This window comes from Oncorhynchus masou, chromosome 5 (assembly GCF_036934945.1).
Source record: "Oncorhynchus masou masou isolate Uvic2021 chromosome 5, UVic_Omas_1.1, whole genome shotgun sequence".
Taxonomy (NCBI): Eukaryota; Metazoa; Chordata; class Actinopteri; order Salmoniformes; family Salmonidae; genus Oncorhynchus; species Oncorhynchus masou.
In genome coordinates, this window is record NC_088216.1 from 65,749,854 (window position 1) to 65,774,703 (window position 24,850).

Genomic DNA, 24,850 nt, shown 5'->3' on the forward strand with positions numbered 1-24,850 from the left:
GAAGTTTAAAGGAAGCCTTTATTAACAGTGACTGTTCAATCAGTGGTGGAATGTCTCATGTCAAACTAATTTCTGCTACTGTGGCTACTTTGTCGATTTCACACATGTTGATGTTGTCCCAACTGTTTAATCATGTGGATAAATCAAAACAAACAATTTTCAAAGTCAAGAGGGGTTGGAAATATCTACACTACTTCTACATCCTGCAACTTATATTATACAATCAGCAAATTAAGGATTTCCTATGTAGTATTTATAGGTACATCTCGTTTCACTAGTTTGCATTCTAAATATTAACTCATTTTATTAGTATTTTGCTACAATAATCTACCTATCTGACAGGTGGACACAGTAACAGAAGACTCAAATTCATTGCATATTGTAACCTGTACGGAAAATTAGACACAGCTGTGTGTGAAGAAAGAAAACATTACAACCATGTCCAGCTAAAAAGGACTACCATGGATGCCATGTATTTTCTAAATTTGCTTTTAAAGTGAGGTATAAAAATAGTCTACATGTACATAGAAATGGAGATATGATTGTCTATACAAAAAGTCTTACATTGCTTGTGTGTAAATGCATTTTTCATTAGCTGATCCTAACCCTTGAAAGAAACATCTTCAAAGAATTTTAGCTGCCGCACCATCAAAGCATATGACTGGTACTTGTCATCTCCCATCTGCTTCCGAAGACACAGCTGTGTGTGAAGAAAGAAAAGAAAACAAGTTACAACCATGTCTGGCTAAAAAGGACTGTATCATGGATGCCATTTTCAATCCTAACCTCTCGTTTGTCCTCGTCATCGTCCTCCATTATGTCCAGGACTCTGTCCAACAGCTTCACGCCAAGTCCCTTCACCACATCTGTTTTCAGGTGCTCAATTGCTCTGCGGATCTTTGCCGGTCCAGATGTGGTGCCTTGTAAGAGGTGGGTTGAATACAAGAAATATAAGTTTCACAGAAAACCATTTATTCCTCCATAAGAAATAAATAGATTTCTCACTGATAAGCCAGATCATGTCGACTGAGCAATTTTGCATTGAAACATGCAAGTATGTAGACAACAGATAGAATCTAATCGGGCAGAGTTTCCCAAACTCGGTCCTGGGCCTCCCCCTGGGTGTACTTTTTTCTCCAAAAGCACTACACAGCTGATTTAAATAACCAACTCATCATCAAGCTTTGACTATTTGAATTAGTGTAGTGCTAGGGCAAAAACTAAAATGTGCATCCAAGGAGGCCACAGGACTGAGTTTGGGCAACCCTGTGCTAGGGAAGCTCCGAGAGACTGTTTTGGCTGAGACTTACCGGTGGATAATTCACTGAAGTGGAACTCCTGCTCCTCTCTAGCTTTCCCATGCAGCATCAGGGTGTCCCTATACTTCCTGTTCAGCTTAAACTCAGGTAGTGGAGTAGATCTAACACCATCCAGCTCACTAACAGTATCTCTGCCATCCATTCGCAATGTCTGGGTCATCATCTGAACCAGGTCCTGCATATCACTGGATTCACTCTTTCTGCAATGTAAAAAGAAGAAAATAACAATGTGTCAGATTTAAATGTGAACATTAACAGCAACACAAAGGGGGTAATGTACTTCTATGGGTGTGGTGTGGCACTGCTCCCAAAGAGCCACAAATTGCTTTTACCCCTCTTTGCAGTCCTCCTCGGAGTGATCTGTTGAGCTGGTGGAGGAGCTGCATTCGTCTTCGTCTGATGGGCGCCCCAAAAACCTGTCCTGCTACAGGAACACACACCACTGTTATAGACTGAAGCCATATTTTGAACTTGTAGCTTACTGAAAAAGTAAGACAATGGAGATGAACCTATATTTACCTGGTTGGTTTCCTTTCCAATTTCAGATACAGAGCGAGTGACAGTGGAGTTCTGGGACTCTGGCTGCTTATTATGTAAAGAGGCAACATCATAAGACACCCTTCTTTCTGCATTGACAACTGAAAGAAGAATACTACAGTTAGCAATAGTAAGCAGAGCTACCACTTTATTGTTCAAATAGGCAGACTATACTCGACAAAATGTCCCTTGCTAATCCCTTCTGGTCCCATGGTCATATGAAATATTGACAACAGAGGTTGGAGTAGCCTGGCGGTTAGGAGCATTAGGCCAGTAAACGGAAGGTTGCTGGATTCAAACCCCGAGCCGACAAGGTACAAATATGTTGTTCTGCCCTTGAGCAAGGCAATTAACCCTAATTGCTCAAGGATCGATATCAATAATGGCTGATCCCCTGGCTGTGACCACACTCTGAGGGTGTCTCAGGGGAGTAGGATGTGCAAAATAAATAAATAATAATTCACACTTGTACATACAGTGAAACAGGACTATATAAGTGCCCCCTAATTATTATTATTTACTTGGTTGGCTGGGGTTCTGCTGGGACTGCCTCAGTCTTCTCCTCTCCCTGGCAGTCAGAGGACGCTCCTGCTAGCAGTAGAGATGTTATTAACGTTACCTGCCTATGTATCTACTGTGTAAATACATAGTATTAGGGGCACTTGTGAGTGGGACCAACACAACACACTTCTTTACAATATACATGCCAGACCTCAAGACAGTTTTTTTGTGTGCGGTAACACAAATCTACCTTGTTAATTGTTAAATCGATTTCGCCCCCCTGTGGCAGTGGAGTGTTGCCGTCCTTGGAGGAGCTAATGGTTGTGACGGAAGTTGTTGTGGTGGCCCTCTTCTTATCTGTGTTTGTCCTGCTTCTCTTCTTCACCTCCACTACCAGTGCATTAATAGGAGGAGGCGGTAGAGGTCTAGGAGCTGCTACTTTATTCCACTGTAGAAGAACAAGCAAGGGATGTGGAGCCTTTTGTTATAAAGTACAGTTTGATAGCCCAAAGCCATGATAAAAATTTCCTGACACTGTCCTCACCTTGTCCTGATCACTCTGTATCCGCCCCCTGTCCCTTTGTCTACGTTGGCAGGAGACAGAGGGTTCAGAGGAGGAGGGGGTACACAGAGGGGGCGTGTCCTGCTCTGGGACTGGGGGGAGGGGCTCCAAATGACAGGGTGCCTACATACACCGATAAAACATAAACCAGTGTCAATGACCTCTAAAATATTGTGATATCTCAATAATGTCTGGAGTCTGGTAGAGTAGACTATGCATGATCAAACACAGGTAAAATCATGTTCTTACCACAGAAGGAAGGGGCTCTAAGAGCTTTTCTGTGGATACCAAGCTCTCCTTTAAAGACAATAACACAGAGGCTTACTCTCATTCACCAAATGTATGCCGTATGTGCACTGCATGCAGCACATGATAGTATCATTCCCCATCCACAAAGCCAGGCACTTACTTTGACAACGGCAGTATGTTTGTGTGCAGGAACCTCCTTGAGAAGATTCCTGGTGTCATCCTTGTTCTCTATATTTACTTCAAACGTCTGTCCAGTGGATTCCACTTTGAGTTGTCCTGCAGACCTTAACTCAGAAAAACTGGTAGAAACACCCAGACATATACTATGTCCAGTAGCTGGGCTCTCAATGACCACATCCTTGAGTAGCTCCATTGTGTCATCGTTATCGTCCGTGTTCACAGTTCTCTCTACAGAGGTTCTGACTCGGTCTCTGGTCTTTGGGGCACCCTGCATTACAGGTCCATTGGTGGTCTTGCTCTCCTCTTCCCTGGTACTGACACTTGATAGCAGCCTGCGTGGATGAGGCAGGGAGGGGGGGGGATCCGGATTCCCTCCCATCTGCTCCTCCACAGAGCTCTGACAAAGAGTGTCATTATCTGCCCTGGCGTTGGACACGGTCTGGGGAGGATCCCCTCTCTGGGTGTTTGTCTCTTCCTGTGTCTGGAGATCAATGTCAATTTTACTGATGGTTGCCAAAGACACACCAGTGGTGTTGAGAATGTCTTGTGTAGGGGATTTGGTTGTTAGATGTGTCTGGGGTGGGGTGTCCTGTGTGATTCCATTGCGTCCTTTGTGCTCCTGTGTGTTGATCTCTTCCTTCTATGAATTATAACAAAAAAACAGAACAAACACACCGCAATGAAAAAAATCAAGACACTCGTGGGACTTGATGAGCATCGTTTTTACTTCATGGCCCCTCTCTATAAAAAAATATAGATGTTATCCACTGTATTTTAGTGCTGTTCTGTTAGCTGTTAACTCACACTTTTCCCTCTGGTGTTTGGGTCTGGCTGGGGACATTGAGGGGGGCGCTCAGGCCCTGGCTGAGACGAAACCACAAATGCTGCACTATTGGGTCTGCGACTGCCACCAACCACTTTCTTTCTGGACTTGGCAGTTTTCCTGGAGTGAATCAAACAAACAAGGCATCCAAGATGAGATCAATCCAACACACTTAATTTACTAACTCTTGGTTCAACATACATAGACGAGAGAGAGAGTACTAGCCAGGTATTACAACAGATAATGCCACCTACTCTTTGGTGGCCTCTAAAAACATGGCGATTTGTCGTTTGATGTAGGGCTGACGTAGGATGAGTTTGACATCAGGTCTGTCCTCTGGTCTCTTACACAGCATGCTCTTTATCAGAGCGCCCAGCTGAGGGTCATACTTACTCGGCATCTGAGGCAGCTGGAAAGACATAGATCAATTAATCTAGTAGCAGACAAATAATCTGTCATCATGACTAATAATTTGGGCAAGATGTAAGGGACTGACCTTTCCCTCTACAATGCGGTAAACGAGTGAGTTCATGTCCTTGGCATTGAAGGCATGTTTCAGGGTGGACATCTCGTATACACAGCAGCCCAGCGCCCACACGTCAGACTGGGAATAAAAGGAGGGTTGAGTTAGCCTAGTGCACACAACAGCATCTACCTCCTCAGATTCCTTCTGGCTCAACATAACTGGGGCTTCAACAGTGATGATCTCAAGCATGGATCTACTGTATACACACAGTACCTTGTGGTTGTAGGGTTTGTTGGAAAACAGCTCCGGGCTCATGTAGTACGGTGTTCCTATTAGAGTGCTGGCCATGTCGTTCTGATTCTCCAGAACCCGGGCGATGCCAAGGTCTCCTACTTTAATGATGTTCGTCTTGGTGAGGAAGATATTCTGGGTCTTTAGGTCCCGGTGCAAGATATGCTCCTCATGTAGATACTACAATTCAACAGAGAACATGGTGTTGTCACTGTAACCCTCCTGTAAGTAAGCCTCGGCCTACGCCAAAGGTAATGGCTGGGGGCAAAGCAGATGTTGCAGCATATCAATCGATCTGTATATAATATCTCAGCTATGATTTGATTAAATGCACTTGAATGTACCTGGAGGGCCATAGCTATCTGGACGAACCACTCCACCACCTGCCTTTCAGGTAGGAGTTCCCCCTTCTGTTGCTTGAGTCTATGGTAGAGGTCGCCTCCCTCGCAGAAGCCCATGGCGATGTAGAGTTGGCAGTCTTCTCCTTCCCACGACTCCCTGTAAGTCACGATGTTTGGGTGTCGTAGTCGCGAGAGAAGCTGAGCCTCCTGTTCCGCGGCTCGCCGCTCACGTTTCGAGGACGTGGTCAAGTTCAACTTCTTTATGACATACTAAAAAAAAATAGAAGAAACGGGTTCGACACGTGCTGCACTCTGCGAACATTCTGTCTCGATGCATTAGTGGTGAACATTCTGTCTAGCCAGTTTTGTCACAAATGCGTCTAGACAGAATGTTCACCACAAATGCCGCAGTTATTTATTTCTAAATGGTAAACATTATTTGTAGATCCCTTGGTATTGGCACTATCAAAGTTGGTTGGTTAGCTTAGCTAGCTACTTGCTAACTTGATTCATGAAAGGGAAGGAAGAAATGTATCAGAGTCGACCAAACAAAGCTATTATAACATTATTGAAACCCTGTTTTGAAGTGGATTGTTGTATTACCTGTTTACGGTCTGTTTTGTGTTTCACCAGATTCACCTCTCCATAACTCCCCTTTCCAACAACTCTGATAAACATGTAATTATTCATGACTTCAAATCGTCCAATCTCTGTAAATATTACCCCGAATTCAAAGGGTATAATCTAACTACTTAATTGAAGAAAACCTGCGAATATCTCCCATTTTCTGGACATAATAAATCCAGATATCTAACTTACTTAGCGAAGGCTAATGTACCAACAGGACGATTTTCAAAACAGGAAATCATCAGTAGCTTTTTCGTTACTAGGCAACTGGTACATCAACGTCGACGTTTGTTTGACGGGTGTACCACAGATAGAACAATGATACAGATATTTCACTGGATGTATAAATATGAAGCATCCGTTTGGCGTTTCCATTCACTACCAAATATGGTAGTGAGAGGAAGCCCACTGGCGGGTAGTGGGAGAAGATGGAACGAGGATGGATTTTGGCCTACATTCTGCAAATTTTGTCATCGATGAAACATTTGATCTCAATACACTTTTCTACTCCCAAAACTAGACTATGTTATGAACTGAGTGGACTACTTTTTGTAGACTTTAGCCTTTACCAACGTTTTTACAAATCGTGTTGTTTGGAAGGAGTGCAAAGTCGAAATAATGTTTTTGCACATGCGCATATCACAGAGTAGGCGTTCCCTAAAGGAAATATGCAGATGTATGCTAGAACGGGCCAATGGGATCTCGCTAGCTCGTGCTTGGCTTCCCACCTTGCCTGTTCTGCCCACTATGACTTTACTGTTCCCATTGAAAATGACAGGCTGCGGTCTATCTTGGTTTAGTTGGTTTAGTTATAGTTTAGTTAAAATCCCATATACGACTAGGGTCGAAAATGTGGTGACAGTTGTTGTATGGAAGGGTTCCCCGAATATTGCACAACGTTTTTTGTGTGCATCTACCTTTCACACATTCTTTTATAGCTCAATGCTGTCTGCCTTTCACACATCACTGAGTTCTATTGCAATTGCATCGATATTCAGAAAATGCTTAATTACAAATAGTATTGTTTATAGTCATGCCCCCAACGTGTATTCAATAGCCTATATTGAGTCCCTATAATGTCATGCATAAAGTCTCATGAATGAATGTGGATTTCTATTTGAGATGGATGGAAAATAATGAGTCATCTATGAGGTAACGCCACTATCATATCATCCACTAGAGGGCAGTTGATTCTAACAAAGTTGGTGGTGCAGTTTGTTTGATTTTCATCTTGCTTTAGTCATTGATAACTTATGTTGTCTATTCTTCTCACCCTGACATTGTGTATAGCCTATAGCGACAATACAGATAGGCATATTGAATACAATTCCAGTGGGAATGGATGTAGCCTACTTCTACGACATGTCATCATTGTAACACATGGCCCATCTAATGAAATATTAATTTGTTGGATGTCTTTAGTAGGCTTTATATAGCCTGTCTATCTATAGCCTAACGATGTATCTAATCATCTGGGACAATTTACAAGTCCAGATAGCCTTTTTGATTGCTACTTTCATCATTCTATATAAATTAACATAATAATAAAAAATTGAATGGTGAAAGTAAAGATGTGTCCTTGGACCGTTCATGAAGGAATGCCAAGCAAATAAAATAAACCAATTATGAAGCAGCTTGCTTACCTGTGTGCCACAAACAGGTTATTGATTGGTTGATTAACAAGAATGTTCGGCCCCTTGTGTGTTGGCCACTCCCTCCGCTCTTTGCCTGACGTCAGGAGAGTGCTGATGGGGGGTGTCGAATCCAGTTTTTCGGCGAACGCCGTGAGTCTAATTTGGAGAAGCAGTGAAGAAGGAAACGACCTTTGAGATCGTGCAATTTACAGGTATGAGTCTCTGTCATGTTGATTGTAACATTGTCTGAACAAGAGGAAAATTATTGACATAATCGAGATGTATTCGCTATATGGAAACATGCCCTAAACGCGAGAATAGTTGACATTTCTGGTCTGTTTGAAATGTTAAACGTTAGCCTAAATAGTTTATTAAGTTTATAAATATAGTTTCTTAATAGTTGAAATTAATAATGTATGGAAAGTAATAGTTTAACGGAGCTGATTGACATCACAGAATGAAACCAGGTTATGACTCTGCCGGAGAGACGGACAGTGCCCCGTCATATGGAATGTTCATTCATAATATGCATGCTAATGTATTACATTAATATTAATAATGCCCAGATAATGAAGGGCATATTTGTTTATGGCACTCTGTGTATTTCTCAGTGGATATCAGAGGGACTGATGGAGTGTGTGCAAACCAATAGAACAAAGATAAACTGAAAGCAGTGTTTAATTTCCCATCAAAATTATTATTCACATCTGAGAGTGTGTTATACTTATTGTACTTTTTGTACATACGTGTTTAGTGCCTTACTGAACTGGAATGCTTGAGGTATTTTGCATTTTCCTCTCTCTCTCTCTCTCTCTCTCTCTCTCTCTCTCTCTCTCTCTCTCTCTCTCTCTCTCTCTCTCTCATTTGTGTTCATAATTTTTTTAGAGTCAATGGTCAATGATATTCACACACATACATGCACACACACACATACACACAGACACGACACGCACACATACACCATCGCTTTCTTTCCACATGCCAGCTCGAAGGAGAAGGCGGCTTATCAATTAATAAGCTCATTTTGAAAGGGATTTGCTTAGTGTCCTGGACACCGGTGCCCCAGATGAGCTTGTGGTTCAGATCAGGATGTTATCATGACAAGGAGAATGTGATATCTGTGTATGGAAAGAGAGATGTTACTGTAACACAGAGACACTCATGTGGCAGCTCTCAATGTGGATTTATCAGTAAGGATAGCCAACGTGTTCTTGACTTCTTGTCATAGGGGGTAAAGTTATGTCAATAGGCCAAACATATAAAGGTGTGTTATCTACAGTGGATAAAAGCGACTGGGGACACAGCATGTATTTGCTCAAGGCTTGTCTGGAATGACTGTTAGGCTAGAGCAATTTTGAAAACTTATAGCATATAGAGTGGGGCAGCAGGGTAGCCTAGTGGTTAGAGCGTTGGACTAGTAACCGGAAGGTTGCAAGTTCAAACCAGCAAGCTGACAAGGTCTGTCGTTCTGCCCCTAAGCAGGAAGTTCACCCTCCGTTCCTAGGCTGTCATTGAATATAAGAATTTTTTCTTAACTGACTTGCCTAGTAAAATAAAAAATTAAATAAATGACCATGTTTTTAACCTGATTTGTTTTCTTTTTGTTATATCATACTGTTTCATTGTTCCTATGCACACCTCTGTCCCTGTTCTCTGTTGGGGGCCAATATCATGCACAAACTCACACACATAAACATACACATACACACACATCCCTGCTGCCCTTTGGCATTCTCTGCCATGCTCATATGACAGCTATGCTGCTAGGATAGTCCAGTCTAACTAGCTGTGTGTGATCAGGAAATTATCTCTATCACTAAGTGAATGATGACATTATACAATAAAGATAGATAAGCTGGAGGATCTTTACAGACAGATTGTACTCAATATGAGTTTCAGAGAAATGGCCAGGAAGTTTTTAATTTTCCATTGCATGTTACTGAGGCCTTATGAAGCAAGAGGGCTTGCCAATGGGTCTCCCCACTTCCTTTGTGTCTGTGTGTGTACGTGTGACTGTGTGTGGATGTGCATGCGTGTGGCTGTCACTATGTTTGTGTCTGTGTGTGTATGTGTGACTCTGTGTGTATGTGTGGTTGGATCTAAAAAGGGACTCCTTATCTCTTTTGCTGCAAGCCTGTGAGGTCACAGGTTTCAGAAACTCCCAGTTTGTCAAACTGCCTTCTCATATATATCAGCACTTTTCTGTATGTGTGTTTCTTCTGTCCACTGCGCAGCAATGGGAAACCAGTGAGTACAGTGCTTCTCTCAATAAGCTTAACAGGGGCGAATGCTGCATGTCAAATAGCTCTTAGGAATGTGGTTATGGTTATATCTTTTTATCCAAAAAGCCTGCACAATCCTGTTGCCTCCCGGATATGTCGCTGGGTGTCTTGACGTTTCCTGATGAATGCAAACGATCTAATCAAACAGAAAAGCTTGTTTCTCTCAGAACATTGTTGGGAGCTCTACCTGCATGTGGTCCTCTTCAACTTCCCTTTATAACTTCTCCTAACTGCTCCTGTCTGCTGTTATGCAAGTCTCAAGCCCTACTGTTTTTATATAAAATAATCCTTGTTTGGTTGAAGACACTTATCCCTTGCTCTTTTGGAACTCTTTCTATTGTTTTTGTCCCTTTTGAGAGCTCAACTTCAGCTCTATAAGCCTGAATAGGTTAATATGTACATTGTATTGTGGATCTTGGATAAATCTACAATTGTCTGTGTTCATTGGCCTGTCCTCTGTCCTGTTCAACTGAGTTACAGAAGTGTCTCAAGCATTTTGCAGCATATGCTTAAATGCATATGCTGATACTCTATACCATAGCTGAGGGAAGTAGGGGTGCTGTAGCACCCCCTGATAAAATGAAATAATGTTTTCTAAATTATATAATTACTCCTGACTGAATTTGGGCAGCACACGCTCCAAATAACGAACAACTTGCTACCATAGAAATATAATCCATAGAACCCAGCTAGCACATAATGTTCTGAGAGCCATATAATTATTAGAACTGGGTGAGAGCGTGATTGTCCTTTGATTATTTTGCATACATCCTTCCCATAACGTTTTCTACAGGTTTCCTCATGGTTTTATTTAAAGTAATATTCTCAAACTGTTCAGATAACGTTAGGAAACAATGTTCTTCTGTGGGAATTTCAGTACAGCATAACGTTTCTTCGTGGTTCTATTTAAAGTCATGTTCTCAGAACATTGAGAAACAACGTTCTTTTGTGGGAATTCCAGTACTTCAGTTTAGCGTTTTCTACAGGTTTCCCCATGGTTCAATTTAAAGTCCTGTTCTCAGAACATTAAGAAAACTTTCCATAAAAACATAAGAAAATATTATTAACGTTCTTGAATGTTATTTAAAAACATATACATTCCGTTCTCAGCATCAACAAAACTCTATCATCTATCTTGTTAAGTGTGTTCAGGTGTGTTGGCCGCGTCCACAAATTGGCTAAACCTGATCTTAATGAGTGCTTGTTTCCTTTGAAATTAGGGTCTGTTTGAACAGACAAAAATGAACAGCTTGGTATGGGTTAAAAAACAACAACATTGCATGCTAGCTCCATCCTGGTGGAGCAGTGGCCTAATTCCATGGATAAAGAGCAGAAGATCATAGGTTTGAATATCACTGACGCCATGCCACATAAAAAAATGCATTATAAATGCTTAAGCAAATGCATTTATATCTCATTTCTAATGTGTTCTGTGTTCAAAACAGTTAATCCAAACTAGCTAGCAGTGTTATTAAAAGTCTTATTTTAACATGTTCTCAGAATGTTATTTAATTACCTTCAAATAACCTATTATTTTTGCTATCAGAATGTTAATAAAATCTCATAGGAAAACTTTCAGGGAACCATAGAAAAACATTCTCAGAACCTCCCTGCAACCTAGAAATGTACATTCAAAAAAACGGACAACATTTTCACTTCTGTTCTCAGAACGTTAAAAAATGTTCAGTTTTAAAGGTCAGGAAACTTATAGCTTCGTTCCCAGAATCAATGGGAAACCAAAAATGTACATTCCCACAATTTCTAAGGAACCAAATATGCTAGCTGGGAAGGGTTTTGGAACCTCACCCTGGTAATTTAACTGGTAAATGGGTATGCTCCAAATGGCTGTTAATCCTGACTTGAATGGGTTCTATGGATTCAATTTCTCTTTGCACTGTCAGTGAATAGCGAAAGGCCTTTTGCAAATGTCATAATACCATAGCGGAAAATACCTTTGTAAAGCAAATGGCTACTGCTAAAACGAGAACACTAATTTGTCAGTAGAAGCTACCATTTATTTTGTCAACACCTCGGATGAACAGCACTTTTTTTTCAAAGTCGCTCAGGCCTATGTTGAGACCATCACCAGTACGGTGAGAGGCCTAGGCTACCCCTATTCATGCTATCTTCATCATTGGGTGAGTCAATGCCACTGGAAAGTTGATTTAGTAGCTTACTCTTGCCTATAATATTTATATATTTACTCCTATTATTGTACAATCTGTGCGTCTCCTTTTTTTAGTAAAAAAAAAATGTATTTATTTTTAGCCCTTTTTTCTCCCCAATTGGTAGTAGTTACAGTCTTGTCTCCCGTACGGACTTGGGAGAGGCCAAGGTCGAGAGCCATGCATCCTCTGAAACACAACCCAACCTAGCCGCACTGCTTCTTGACACAACACACATCCAACCCGGAAGCACCAATGTGTCAGAGGAAACACCGTACACCTGGCGACCTGGTCAGCGTGCACTGCGCATTGCCCACCACAGGAGTCACTAGTGTGCGATGAGACAGGATATCCCTGCTGGCCAAAACCTCCCGAACCCGGACGATGCTGGGTGTCATGGTCGCGGCCAGCTGCGACAGAGCCCGTGGATCAAACCCAGAGTCTCTGGTGGCACAGCTAGCACTGCGATGCAGGGCCTTAGACCACTGCGCCACCCGGGAGGCCCCTTCTCTCTTCTTTTTTTTGGCCCTGAGACAGGTCAAGACCAAGGCTCGGTTTGGCAAAAACACCTTAAAGTTCAATTAATCTCAGAACCATTGGATCCTATGGTTCTATCAATGAACTTAGCTGTTTTTGTGAAACCGGGCCCAGGGCAATTTTATTTATCCGTTTGACAGTGTCAGAGTAGCCACTCATTTTGGTCCTTTATGTAGTATTAACAAATATTCTGATAATGTCTCCTAAATGACGTATAATTGCATGAAATGTCTCTAACCTGCTAAGATTTCTCCCCCAACGTTTCTCCGTAACTGTATGCCACTAGGCAAATGAAATAGATAGAATGTGTTATTATAACAGGAAAAGAAAAACAGCACTTCCAACTCAGAACATCTTCCTGCGGCTAAGATGTATATTGTACTGTATAAAACCCATCCATTTTGCCAGCACAGTGGATAAACATATTATAATACATCACATCGACACACTTAGTGTGACAAAGTTGCGTTAGGAGGTAGGTGGAGGAGTCAGGCGCAGGAGAGCAGAGATGTCTGAGATGCGTACTTTTAATAGGCAAGTCCACCAAATACAAGTATGGCACAATCCAAAAGTCAAACGCCCTCGACAATAGAGACACCCGTTACTCACGCAAAGAGGAACAAACAAGCTCCTAAATAACACACTCTTATTAAATGCATGAAACAAAAAATCGGGCCCAACCTCACTGAGCAACATCACAAAATAAAACAATCCAGCACAAACCTAGGCAGGCAACAGGGTAAATATATACACACAGAAATGAAGGCAAATGAAACCAGGTGTGGAAGAACCAAATACAAAACAAACAGAAAAGGAAAAAAGGATCGGTGATGGTTAGTAGGCCGGCGACGCCGACCGCCGAGCGCCGCCTGAACAGGGAGAGGAACTACCTTCGTTAGAAATTGTGACACTTAGACTTTAACAGTGGTTAAGGTAGAGGTACAGTATAAGAAGACACCCTTTAATAGCAAAATTATAATCCATGCCATTGCCAACTTTAGCAGCTTTGATCTTTCTGAACAACATTGCTCTTGGCCAGTATCTCTTTGCAGTGCACCTGTGTCAACCAAGGGCACATAACACAGACACAGAGAGCATATAGGCTAGGGCTGCGTCAATACTTTCCTCTCTGCTTACTTTCCTTCAACTGCTCTGATCAATAATAAATGGACAGGTTTTAAGCGAAAATACCCTTGTACATTTCCACCATGTTACTCTCAGCTATCCCGTCTTCTCAGCTCAGTGCAGACCAGGAAGAGGAGAGCAGAGGAAGCCACTAGACTATTGAGATGCTGCACATGCTACCAGACCAGAAATGCCCAGATGACTTGTGTTACTAATGAGAGTAACTGACAGGGCTCTCTCTTTCTGTCACACATTTGACTAGACTTCCTCTTACTGCTTCCCCAAGCAGATTGCTTTCCATACTGGTCTATGATGTCTACTTCTAATTTCAGTTCCTTTTATTTGTATAGCTTTCAGTATCTAAGTTTTTTCCATCAACAACTTTTCTGCGAGTATAGTAACACCATATCAAAATCACAACAGCTGTGATAGAACAGGTTGTTTCGGTACAATTTTCTATATGATCATTTGTTCATTTGACATGGTGAGATCTTTTTGTGTCGCAAAAATTAATTATGTATGAAATATTGATATAAAAACCATCCTATCAAAGCAAACTTTCAGTCACACGATGATATGGTGTGTGGTCCTCCCACGACGACTCGGGAAACCATGCAATTTATTAGGCTATAGATGAAATAATTTATGATGAATTTACCAGGGTGGTGAAAGTGCAAGGTTATCTTGATGCTCCTTTCCAATAAATATTCAGGGTCTTATTCTGGTGACATGACGATTGATGCTTAACTGCTGGTTGACAAATACAAATATTATCCATAATAATCTCATCACAGACTAGCCTACCCGCACAGCCTACCCGTACTGTATCTACGAGCTGTTGGCTAGAGCTCACGTGCCAAGACCAGAGTAGACAATGTTTAATATTTAATGCAACATTTTTTGTGACAAACTATCGGTAGAGTTAAAAATGTGATGGAAAAACATTGAACTTTTAATTTTGAGTGCTTAATGCACTCTTGGCAATAAATCTCTTCCATTCACACAGACCTGGTGGTGTAGCAGGACATTCAAGACATTCGAGTCCCAAGTGTGCTCACAGTGAAGAATTTAACCCAAAAAATACTTTGACTAAAAGTATCAAGTTCACTCAACAAGTCGTTAAATCCAAATGTGTCAGTTTCACTTGTTGAAGTAACTTTAGATTAACTTAACTCAACATTAGATTTTGATTGTTTTCCTGCTGCTTTAAAATTAAAACTTTTTAAAGTTGACTCAACAAATCCTTATTTACAATGCAGAAAGATTGTGTCTGTGATGACTAATTGTAGTAACACAAAAATTGTATAATGTTTGACCTTGCTGTGGTTGTTTTATTGGTTGAATCATAACTGCATCTACTATCTACAGTGTTTTGGTTTAAAAGTCTAGTCTCTGATACTTCTCGTTGGTGTTCGGACTGGTAAGAATAGCAAAGCGAGATGTTGAAGGGAAGCTTAAGTTTAGTTGATTCAGGATGCTATGAGGTTAATTAAGAATAGGACTGACAACCCTTGTCACCTGAAGCAGTTTGTAAAAGTTTGTCTGTTCTGTGTGAAATATTTATGGTTGTATGTGCCTGGCTCACCTTATGAAACTTAGTTTCCAGGTAAGTCAAACAAAAAATGTCCAAAAGATGTCCAGTCCAGTGACTTTTTCAGTCATCCCTTATCACTTTGTCTTTAAATCCTTTTCAGTGTGACCCTGTAAAACAACACATTTCACTGCACCTATCTGGTATATGTGGCAATAAAGCATATATTTTACATTTTATTCTCTATCTTATCCTCAAACACAAAGAACTCTTATCGTTTAAATTTCAACTCATACCTAGACAAATATTTGGGTATGCAACTATCCAGAAAGAGTGTGTCATGTCTTAACAGTTTTTTCCCGTTGTTTAAAAAATCAGTTTCTCTCCTCTTCTCCAGTATTGTAGCCGACCGACAGAAAAGAAAGATGCCTTTGGGTGACGATGGACATTCCTGGAAGAAGAAAACATCAGATGTGAAAGAAAACTATGACTTCAAGGAGATCCTGGGGACGTAAGTGCTGAAATCATATCTAATTTTGTTGTTGACAATATGGTTCAAGAGTGTCTGAGCCTTTTTACTATCCCTCTACTCATGATGAGAACACCCGGAAGAGTTCACCAGTGTTATTCAGATGCAGGCTACAGAACTATAACTATAACTACAGAGGGACATTTGCAAGTGCTTTCTGTACCTGTACTTATTGAATTTGTATGTTTGACTTGGACTGACTTGACTACCTCTTTAGGTATAACGGTCTTGTGTAATGCAGGCCACAGTGGACAGTGTGTGGGTAGAAAGTGATTGGGGGATATCGTCTTCGCGTAAAGCCCTTAGATCAGGAATCTAGCTTGGTGATATGCCCATTGGTGGTCATTATTAATGCTGAGGTCTACTAGCCTATTGGGAAAATTGGCCATGGTTTTAGATCATTGTTTAGTTGTGTGTGCAAGTGCGTTCATGTGCGTCCGTGCGTTCCTGTGTTCGTGCGTGGGTACGTTTGTACATGCTTGCGTGCACATGCGTGTGAACGTGTGTGTGTATTTGTGTCTGTCTAGGCTCTCATGTCTCTTTTGTACGTGTCTGCCTGATCCAGTTGATAATGTATTCTAACAGCAGCTCTGGGGTATATATGCTGTATGATATAACTTGCCCTGCTCCGAGCAGAGCTTTGGCGCGTCACACGTATTTTCACTGAATTATAAACGGCCCGGGGGATTTTACACTTTTGCTTTTAATATTTAGCTTTTTATGCAGTTTCCAGAGTGTGTTGTGTTTCATGTCTTTATGTGATTATAGTGGAAATTACGGCAATGGTGTGCTAGATATTCTGTATCACATTAAGTATGAAAGTGCAAGCTAAAATAGAGATTTTATTTTTACAGAGCTGACATCAGCTGTTCTATTTTGACATACAGTGCCTTCAGAAAGTATTCACACCCCTTGACTTTTTCCACATTTAGTTATTTTACATCCTGAATTTAAAATATATTAAACTGAGATTTTGTGTCACTGGCCTAAACATAATACCCCATAATGTCAAAGTGGAATTATGTTTTTAGAAATGAATACAAAATAAAAAGTTGAAATGTGTTGAGTCAATGAATATTCAACCCATTTGTTATGGCGAGCCTAAATAAGTTCAGGAGTGAAAATATGCTTAACAAGTTACATAATAACTATAACATAATAACATATAACATAATAACTAAATATTTAACTTTCATACATTCACAAGTGCAATACACCAAATTAAAGCTTAACTTCTTGTTAACCTCTTACATCTATGGGGGCGCTATTTCATTTTTGGATGAAAAACGTTCCCGTTTTAAACAAGATATTTTGTCACAAAAAGATGCTCGACTATGCATATAATTGATACCATTCGAAAGAAAACACTCTGACGTGTCCAGAAATACCAAGATATTCTCTGTGCGTGCCCTAGAACGTGAGCTTCAGGCAAAACCAAGATGAGATGGCATCCAGGAAATGAGCAGGATTTTTGAGGCTCTGTTTTCCATTGTCTCCTTATATGGCTGTGAATGCGAGAGGAATGAGCCTGCCCTTTCTGTCGTTTCCCCAAGGTGTCTGCAGCATTGTGACGTATTTGTAGGCAGATCATTGGAAGATTGACCATAAGAGACCACATTTACCAGGTGTCCGCCCGGTGTCCTGCGCCGAAATTGGTGCGCAAAAGTCACCTGCCAGTATTTTTCCTTGGGATACAGAGAGGAAAGCAAGCTTCCACGAACTGCATATCAATGAAGAGATATGTGAAAAAACACCTTGAGGATTGATTCCAAACAACGTTTGCCATGTTTCGGTCGATATTATGTAGTTAATCCGGAAAAGTTTTACGTTGTAGGTGACTGAATTTTCGGTTCGTTTCGGTAGCCAGACGCAATGTAGAAAACGGAACGATTTTTCCTACACACAGACGCTTTCAGGAAAAACTGCGCATTTGGTATGTAACTGAGAGTCTCCTCATTGAAAACATCAGAAGCTCTTCAAAGGTAAATGATTTTATTTATTTGGTTATCTGGTTTTTGTGAAAATGTTGCGTGCTAAATGCTACTCAAAATGCTATGCTAGCTTTGCATACTCTTACACAAATTAGTCAATTTCTATGGTTCAAAAGCATATTTTGAAAATCTGAGATGACAGTGTTGTTAAGAAAAGGCTAAGCTTGAGAGCAGACGCATTATTTTCATTTTATTTGCGATTTTCAGAAATCGTTAACGTTGCGTTATGCTAATGAGCCTGAGGCTTTAGTCACAAACCCGGATCCGGGATGGGGAGTTTCAAGAAGTTAATCTATAAATCGTGTCCGATTTAAAAAAGGCTTTACAGCGAAAGCACACCATATGATTATGTTAGGTCAGAGCCGAGTCACAAAAAAACATACAGCGATTTTCCAGCCAAAGAGAGGAGTCACAAAAAGCAGAAATAGAGATTTAAACAAGATATTTTGTCATGAAAAGATGCTCGACTATGCATATAATTGACAGCTTTGGAAGGAAAACACTCTGACGTTTCCAGAACTGCAACGATATTGTCTGTGAGTGCCACAGAACTGATGTTACAGGCGAAACCCAAATAAAAATCCAACCAGGAAGTGCCGCATTTTTTGAAACCTCCTCATGCCAATGACTCCTTATATGGCTGTGAATGAGCTACGAATGAGCTTACGTTTTCCACGTAGTCCCCAAGGTGTCTACAGCATTGTGACGTCTTTTTAGGCATTTCCATTGAAGAATGGCTGTAAGGGACCATATATAGCATGTGGTCACATGGTGTCTCCCGCAGAAAATCTTGCGTAAAACACTGAGGTAGCCATTTTTCCAATCGCTTCTTATGAGAAACCAATTGCCTCGACGGATATATTATCGAATATATATGTGAAAAACACCTTGAGGATGGATCCTAAACAATGTTTGCCGTGTTTCTGTCGATATTATGGAGCAAATTTTGAAAAACGTTTGGCGTTATAGTTGTAGCATTTTACGGTCGATTTCTCAGCCAAGCATGATGAAGAAACGGGAGCTATTCCGCCTACAAAAATAATATTTTTGGAAAAAAGGAACATTTGCTATCTAACTGGGAGTCTCCTGAGTGAAAGCATCTGAAGTTCTTCAAAGGTAAATTATTTAATTTGGTTGCTTTTCTTATTTTCGTGAAAATGTTGCCTGCTGCCAGCAGAGCTAGCATAGCATTATGCCATGATAAACTTACACACATGCTTGTCAAGCGTTGGCTGTAACGCATATTTTGAAAATCTGAGATGACAGTGTTGTTAACAAAAGGCTAAGCTTGTGTTTGAATATATTTATTTAATTTCATTTGCGATTTTCATGAATAGGAAAAGTTTCTAGGGGTATTTATGTCCGCTGCGTTATGCTAATGCGTTTGAGGCTATGATTACGCTCCCGAATACGAGTTTGCTCGTCGCAAGAGGTTAAAGAGCGGGACACTAATCCGGACGCTTATAAGAAATCCCACTATGCCCTCAGACTAACCATCAAACAGGCAAAGCGTCAATACAGGACTAAGATTGAATCCTACTACACCGGCTCTGACGCTTGTCGGATGTGGCAGGGCTTGAACATATTACGGACGACAAAGGAAAACCCAGCCGCGAGCTGGCCAGTGACGCAACACTAGTAAAATAAAAATAATAAAAACTGTGTGAACACGCTCTCCATAGCCAATGTGAGCAAGACCTTTAAACAGGTCAACATTCACAAAGCTGCAGGGCCAAATGGATTACCAGGACGTGTACTCAAAGCATGCGTGGACCAACTGGCAAGTGTCTTCACTGACATGTTCAAGCTCTCCCGGACCTAGTCTGTCATACCTACATGTTTCAAACAGACCACCATAGTCCCTTTGCCCAAGAAAGCGAAGGTAACCTGCCTAAATGATTACCGCCCTGTAGCACTCACGTCAGTAGCCATGAAGTGCTTTGAACGGCTGGTAATGGCTCACATCAACACCATCATGAAGGAAACACTAAACCCACTCCAATTTGCATACCGCCCCAACAGATCCACAGATGATTTCAATCGCACTCCACACTGCCCTTTCCCTCCTGGATAAAAGGAACACCTATGTAGGAATGCTGTTCATTGACTACAGCTTAGCATTGAACACCATAGTACCTACAAATCTCATAACTAAGCTATGGACCCTAGGACAAAACACCTCCCTCTGCAACTGGATCCTGGACTCCCTGATGGGCCGCCTCCAGGTGGTAAGGGTAGGCAACAACACATCTGCCACGCTGATCCTCAACACTGGGGTCTCTCAGGGATGCGTGCTTAGTCTCCTCCTGTACTCCCTGTTCACCCACGACTGAGTGGCCAGGCACGACTCCAACACTATCATTAAGTTTGCTGACGACACAACAGTGGTAGGCCTGATCAACGACAACGATGAGACAGCCTATAGGTAGGAGGTCAGAGACCTGGCAGTGTGGTGCCAGGACAATAACCTCTCCCTCAATGTGAGCAAGACAAAGGAGCTGATCGTGAACGATACGAAAAGGAAGGCCGAACAAGCCCCCATTAACATCAACAGGGCTGAAGTGGAGCGGGTCGAGAATTTCATGTTCCTTGGTGTCCAAATCACCAAAAAACTATCATGGTCCAAACACACCAAGTCAGTCGTGAAGAGGGCACGACAAAACCTGTTCCTCCCCAGATCCTCAAAAAGTTCTATAGCTGCACAATCGAGAACATCCTGACCGGTTGCATCTCCTCCTGCTATGGCAACTGCTTGGCATCTGACCGTAAGGCGCTACAGAGGGTAATGCGTACGGCCCGGTACACCACTGCGGCCAAGCTTCCTGACATCCAGGACCTATATACTAGGCGGTGTCAGAGGAAGGCCCAAAAAATGGTCAAAGACTGCAGTCACCCAAGTCATAGACTTCTCTCTCTGCTTCTGCACGGCAAGTGGTACCAGAGCGCCAAGTCCAGAACCAACAGGCTCATTAACAGCTCCGATCCTCACACCATAACACTGCTGAACAATTAATCAAGTGCCCACCCGGAGTATTTACATTGACCCCCCTTGTTTTTACACTGCTGCTACTTGCTGTTTATTTTCTGTGCATAGTCACTTTACAAATTACCTCGACTAACCTGTACCCCTGCACATTGACTCAGTACTGGTACCCCTGTATATAGCCTCCTTATTGTTGTGACATTGTGTTGTGTTACTTTTAGATTTTTTATTTATTTTTTACTTTAGTTTATTTAGTAAACATTTTCTTAACTCTATTTCTTGAACTGCATTGTTGGTTAAGGGCTTGTAAGTAAACATTTCACGGTAAGGTCTACCTACACCTGTTGTAATTGGTGCATGTGACAAATAAAATTTGATTTGAAACCGCTCAGGGATTTCACCATGAGGTGATTTCACCATGTGTGTAGAACATTTTTTGAATTCAGGCGGTAACATAACAAGATGGGGAATAAGTCAAGGGGTATGAGTACTTTCTGAAGGTGCTGTACTCCCTGGTGGAGGATAAAATTTATCCTAATAATTGTAATAATAATAATTATTTAATTTATTTGTATTTATTTTTTATTCTTCCGTGATGTTGTTTGCCTGCTCTGTGTGTCGACGTGTCCACTGACCCCTGACCAAGGAAGTAGTTAACAGAGGGGCCCTGGTGCCCTTTCCCTGAGAGCATGGAAGAGAGAGACCGGCAGGAACCAGAAGTTACAGGAGAGGCAAACTATATTCATGCAGGAGCCAGTTCTAGTGAGGAACTTTACATTAAGAAGGCCTTGCAGTACAGTGTAAAGTGAGATAAAATTATAAATATTATATCCATATCTTCGCTTAGGTCAGGTCATTGGTAAAGAGGAATGAAAGGTTGAAAGAGACTAAATGTCTAGCATGTACAAGAAGCAAACAGAGAGAAGAGCATGAGATACATGCAGGAGGCCAGCTGTAGCTCCATCAGAGTAGTGCCTGTGTCAGTGCCAGTTGTAGCTTCATGAAGCCATTCCTTTCAACCACTTTGTGTTTAGGTTCGAGGGGGTCTGCCTTCTACACCAAAGCGTTGATTAATCCAGTCGACAGGCCCTTTCAACAGGGTCTACTCTCTTCATTTAGCCCTGAGTGGTGGATAGATAGGTTGCTCTGTTCCCCCTCACAATACCAATGGTGAGAATATTGTTCCCTGTGTGTGTGTGTGTGTGTGTGTGTGTGTGTGTGTGTGTGTGTGTGTGTGTGTGTGTGTGTGTGTGTGTGTGTGTGTGTGTGTGTGTGTGTGTGATGTAAGGAGTTTTTTTTTACAATGTTTTTAAAATTTTTATTGACATAAATGAGTGGTTAACAGATACACACCCTAATGGTCAGAGTGCGCTGGTTATTTCTTTAACATTTAGGTCAGAGGATTTCACGCTCAATTCCCCAGTAGTAGGCGTTGTAAGGAACTTTATTGTGATTCTTTTTGGTTCTCAGGTATTTGTCTCTGGCCCAGCCTGTCTTCAGACTGCTGACTACTCTGTTCTGATCTCTTCCTGGTGCCTGGATAATGGAATCAGGCTAATACCTATTGTTCAGTGGAGGTGTTTAAAAGGCTTTTGTGTACCAAACAGTGCTATTCTCTTACCAACTATTCCCCAAGCCCTTAGGGAGGCTCTCAAACTAACGCCTGTCTTTGCGTGCATTTGAAGTGAATTTACGTGGGATTATGTTGTCTCTATGCTGCTTGTCTCTTGACATTTTTTGTTATTACTTTACATTCATAGCTTCTGTCAGTTCTGGCTTGAGCCTACTCTATTTTGTGCAAAGAGTAAAACATTTTATTTTATTTTAAATGTAACCTTTATTTAACTAGCCAAGTCAGTTAAGAACAAAATCTTATTTACAGTAACACTTAACAATGAACTCTTTAAATGATACAGGATGTTTATCTAAGGTGCACTTACATTAGACACACATACATTATATGAAGTGCCTATTAAGTACACACATGGATTATTCTTAGTGAGGATTTAAACATCATCCATAACACGCTTTACATAATGTAGCCCAATGATACCTTACCAGGCTCCTGTGTTGGTGTATGTATAAGCCAGTCTGTATTTGATTGGGATAAACCTACCACAGTGCTTGTCTCATTCCTATCATTGTGATGTTTGTCAAACATTTTGGGTAAACACCATTTACATGGTAAACCACCTTTTCTCTCGGATCCCTTTGTTAGGAATGTGTTCGATATGTTTTCTTTCCCCCATATCCCATGGTCTGCCAGTTGTTGTCCACACCTGTTTATGGAAAGATCACCGGCTCACCAGATCGCTAAGCTGCAAGTTCACCGTTGGCTGGTTGTCTTGGCAACTGGAGGAGACACTTTCCATATGGACTCTAACAGTCACTATGGAAACAACGTCTTTATCTGCTATTAATAATCCTGGCCTGTGAATGTGTGAGCATTGTGAGGGGCGATTAAGTCCCCTCATTGTATACACTGTTGAATGTGGGAGCAGAGCTAAATTCCTGGAGCCTCCCTCTGACATTCTGTCACGAATAGGCCTTATGAGGGAAGAATCTGTGTGTGTGTGTCTGTTCATGTGTGGAGTTCACCATGTAGTCCCCTGTCCACACGACTCCCATCCCACCCTCCACCCCCTCATGCCATCTCTTCGTAGCAGACGTTCTCTGATCACGGCCGAAGCTTGTGTCCTCGCCTGTGTTTTCATCTTATTCAGCTCTACTCCACAGCACAATAGCTGACGGATCAATCTGCCTCTAACAAGTACAATGAATTTATGTATACATTATTTTCTCATTCATAGTAATGATGCACTCTAATGACAAACCATTTAATTAATTGAAATTCGAATTTAGGCCCTCGTCTACACTATGTTGTATTCTGTCACACAGAGAGAGGCTGAGGCATCTTGGGGAGAACCTTTTTTCTACTCACTACCTTGTCCTGTACTGACACAGGGCTGATGTGCCTCTATTTGTTAAGGATGTAATGAGTCTCTATAAGTAAATATTTTTGGACAGACTACAGACTGCACTCCTGGTTAATGAATGTGAGACTTCATGTAGTGACTTTTTGAAGGAGACTTTTTCAGAGACACATTGAAGAAGACCTTTTTTGGGCTATGAGCCCTATGATAAACATCCCAGACTGTTGCTATCATTGTGTGTGTGTGTGTGTGTGTCCTGCTTCTGCATGTGTGTCTGTAATTAAAACAGATCTGGATTAATGATGCACACACAGTCAACATCACTGCCACTGCAATCAACTCAAATCCTCTCCCCCTCACTATGTTCATCTCTCTCTTTTCCTTTCTTCCGTGCTCCTTATCTTAATTGTTCTCTTTGCTGTTGTTTCTTTATCTGTCCTTCCATCTATGTCCTCAGCTTTTATCTCTCTTTCACCTTCCCCAAACACAGCTTTATTTTAGCTCATATCCCTAGCTGCCTCTTAACTATCCTATTTGAAATCCAGCTCCATTTTGACTCTCTTCTCCCCAAGTGCCTCATAATCAGTAGCAGTTTTCACACTGGGGTTTCTATACCACTGGGCCCTGGAGTGTGTTGTGAAGCTGAAATGGGAGCTCCACTGTGCAGGCTGATGGGGGCAGTGAAACATTAAAACACATATTGATCATTTCCATAGCTGACAGACAGACTGTATGTAGGGTGAAATAGACAAGTATGATAGGCAAGGGTTCAATGGAAATAGAAGCACACTAACACACATACATACACGTGCACCAAAATGACTGTGAATGTTTAGAGCCCACAGGCAATTTTCCAAAGAGGAATATTTGACTACGCCTTGAGCAAATTTGATTAGTTAATCGCCATTTGAATTTGTTGGCAGAATGTTTTGGTTGATTATGTTTTTGGCATGTGTTGATATTTTAATAGCTGTGTATCTTTAATTGTTGTTATTGTTTTACTATTTATCAGTCTATTGCTCACACTGGGCCCACTGACTACATAGCACTTCCTAACCAGCATCACTCTCCTTGCTTAGATTGTACCGTGTAGTAGTGGTTCTCTTTTAAAAGTCCATAGCTGTGTCCAGGGAACAGGGCAGTCCTGGGTGTGTTCCAACACTCTCAGTGACCTTTGGGTAGACTAGGGTTTCTCAACAAACTGTTCATAATGTACAATCGCCTTTGCCAGTGCTATTTTGACT

At 41.4% G+C, this 24,850-nt stretch overlaps 2 protein-coding genes across 6 annotated transcripts in view; one reads left to right on the forward strand and one right to left on the reverse strand.

Moving 5' to 3' along the window:
* LOC135540115 (serine/threonine-protein kinase Nek4-like) lies at positions 1–6,136 on the reverse strand. 4 transcript variants are annotated; one of them, XM_064966506.1, is made up of 16 exons: positions 5,873–6,136; positions 5,273–5,539; positions 4,911–5,108; positions 4,668–4,775; positions 4,426–4,580; positions 4,153–4,291; positions 3,329–3,988; positions 3,169–3,216; positions 2,902–3,042; positions 2,608–2,805; positions 2,378–2,444; positions 1,839–1,957; positions 1,652–1,743; positions 1,311–1,519; positions 787–920; positions 1–700 (listed from the first exon to the last, which is right to left on the reverse strand). In XM_064966506.1, exons 1-16 carry the CDS (start codon positions 5,957–5,959, stop codon positions 602–604), a joined length of 2,721 nt encoding a protein of 906 aa, XP_064822578.1. In that variant the 5' UTR covers positions 5,960–6,136; the 3' UTR covers positions 1–601. The 4 variants fall into 4 exon arrangements, with proteins under 4 accessions (XP_064822578.1, XP_064822579.1, XP_064822577.1 ...); XM_064966507.1 differs by having other exon boundaries at positions 1,652–1,740; positions 2,378–2,447; XM_064966505.1 differs by having other exon boundaries at positions 2,378–2,447.
* Positions 6,137–7,644: 1,508 nt separating this feature from the next.
* The window catches only part of LOC135540117 (calcium/calmodulin-dependent protein kinase type 1-like), a 62,950-nt gene continuing 45,744 nt past the window's right edge, over positions 7,645–24,850 (forward strand). Inside the window, exons 1-2 of one of the 2 annotated variants that reach the window (XM_064966512.1) lie at positions 7,645–7,742; positions 15,568–15,681. In XM_064966512.1, coding sequence (XP_064822584.1) covers positions 15,596–15,681 — 86 coding nt within the window. In that variant the 5' untranslated portion in view covers positions 7,645–7,742; positions 15,568–15,595. Of the gene's footprint in view, positions 7,743–9,735; positions 9,778–15,567; positions 15,682–24,850 lie in introns of those variants that run through there. The other variant, XM_064966511.1, reaches the window with a different exon arrangement.

Coding starts and splice junctions, on each gene's coding strand:
- LOC135540115 (XM_064966505.1), bottom strand. CDS start 5,959: ATGAATAATTACATGTTTATCAGAGTTGTTGGAAAGGGGAGTTATGGA. Junction 5,109..5,272: donor AGATAGCTATGGCCCTCCAG/GTACATTCAAGT, acceptor GTTGAATTGTAG/TATCTACATGAGGAGCATAT. Junction 2,806..2,901: donor TACAGAGTGATCAGGACAAG/GTGAGGACAGTG, acceptor GTTCTTCTACAG/TGGAATAAAGTAGCAGCTCC.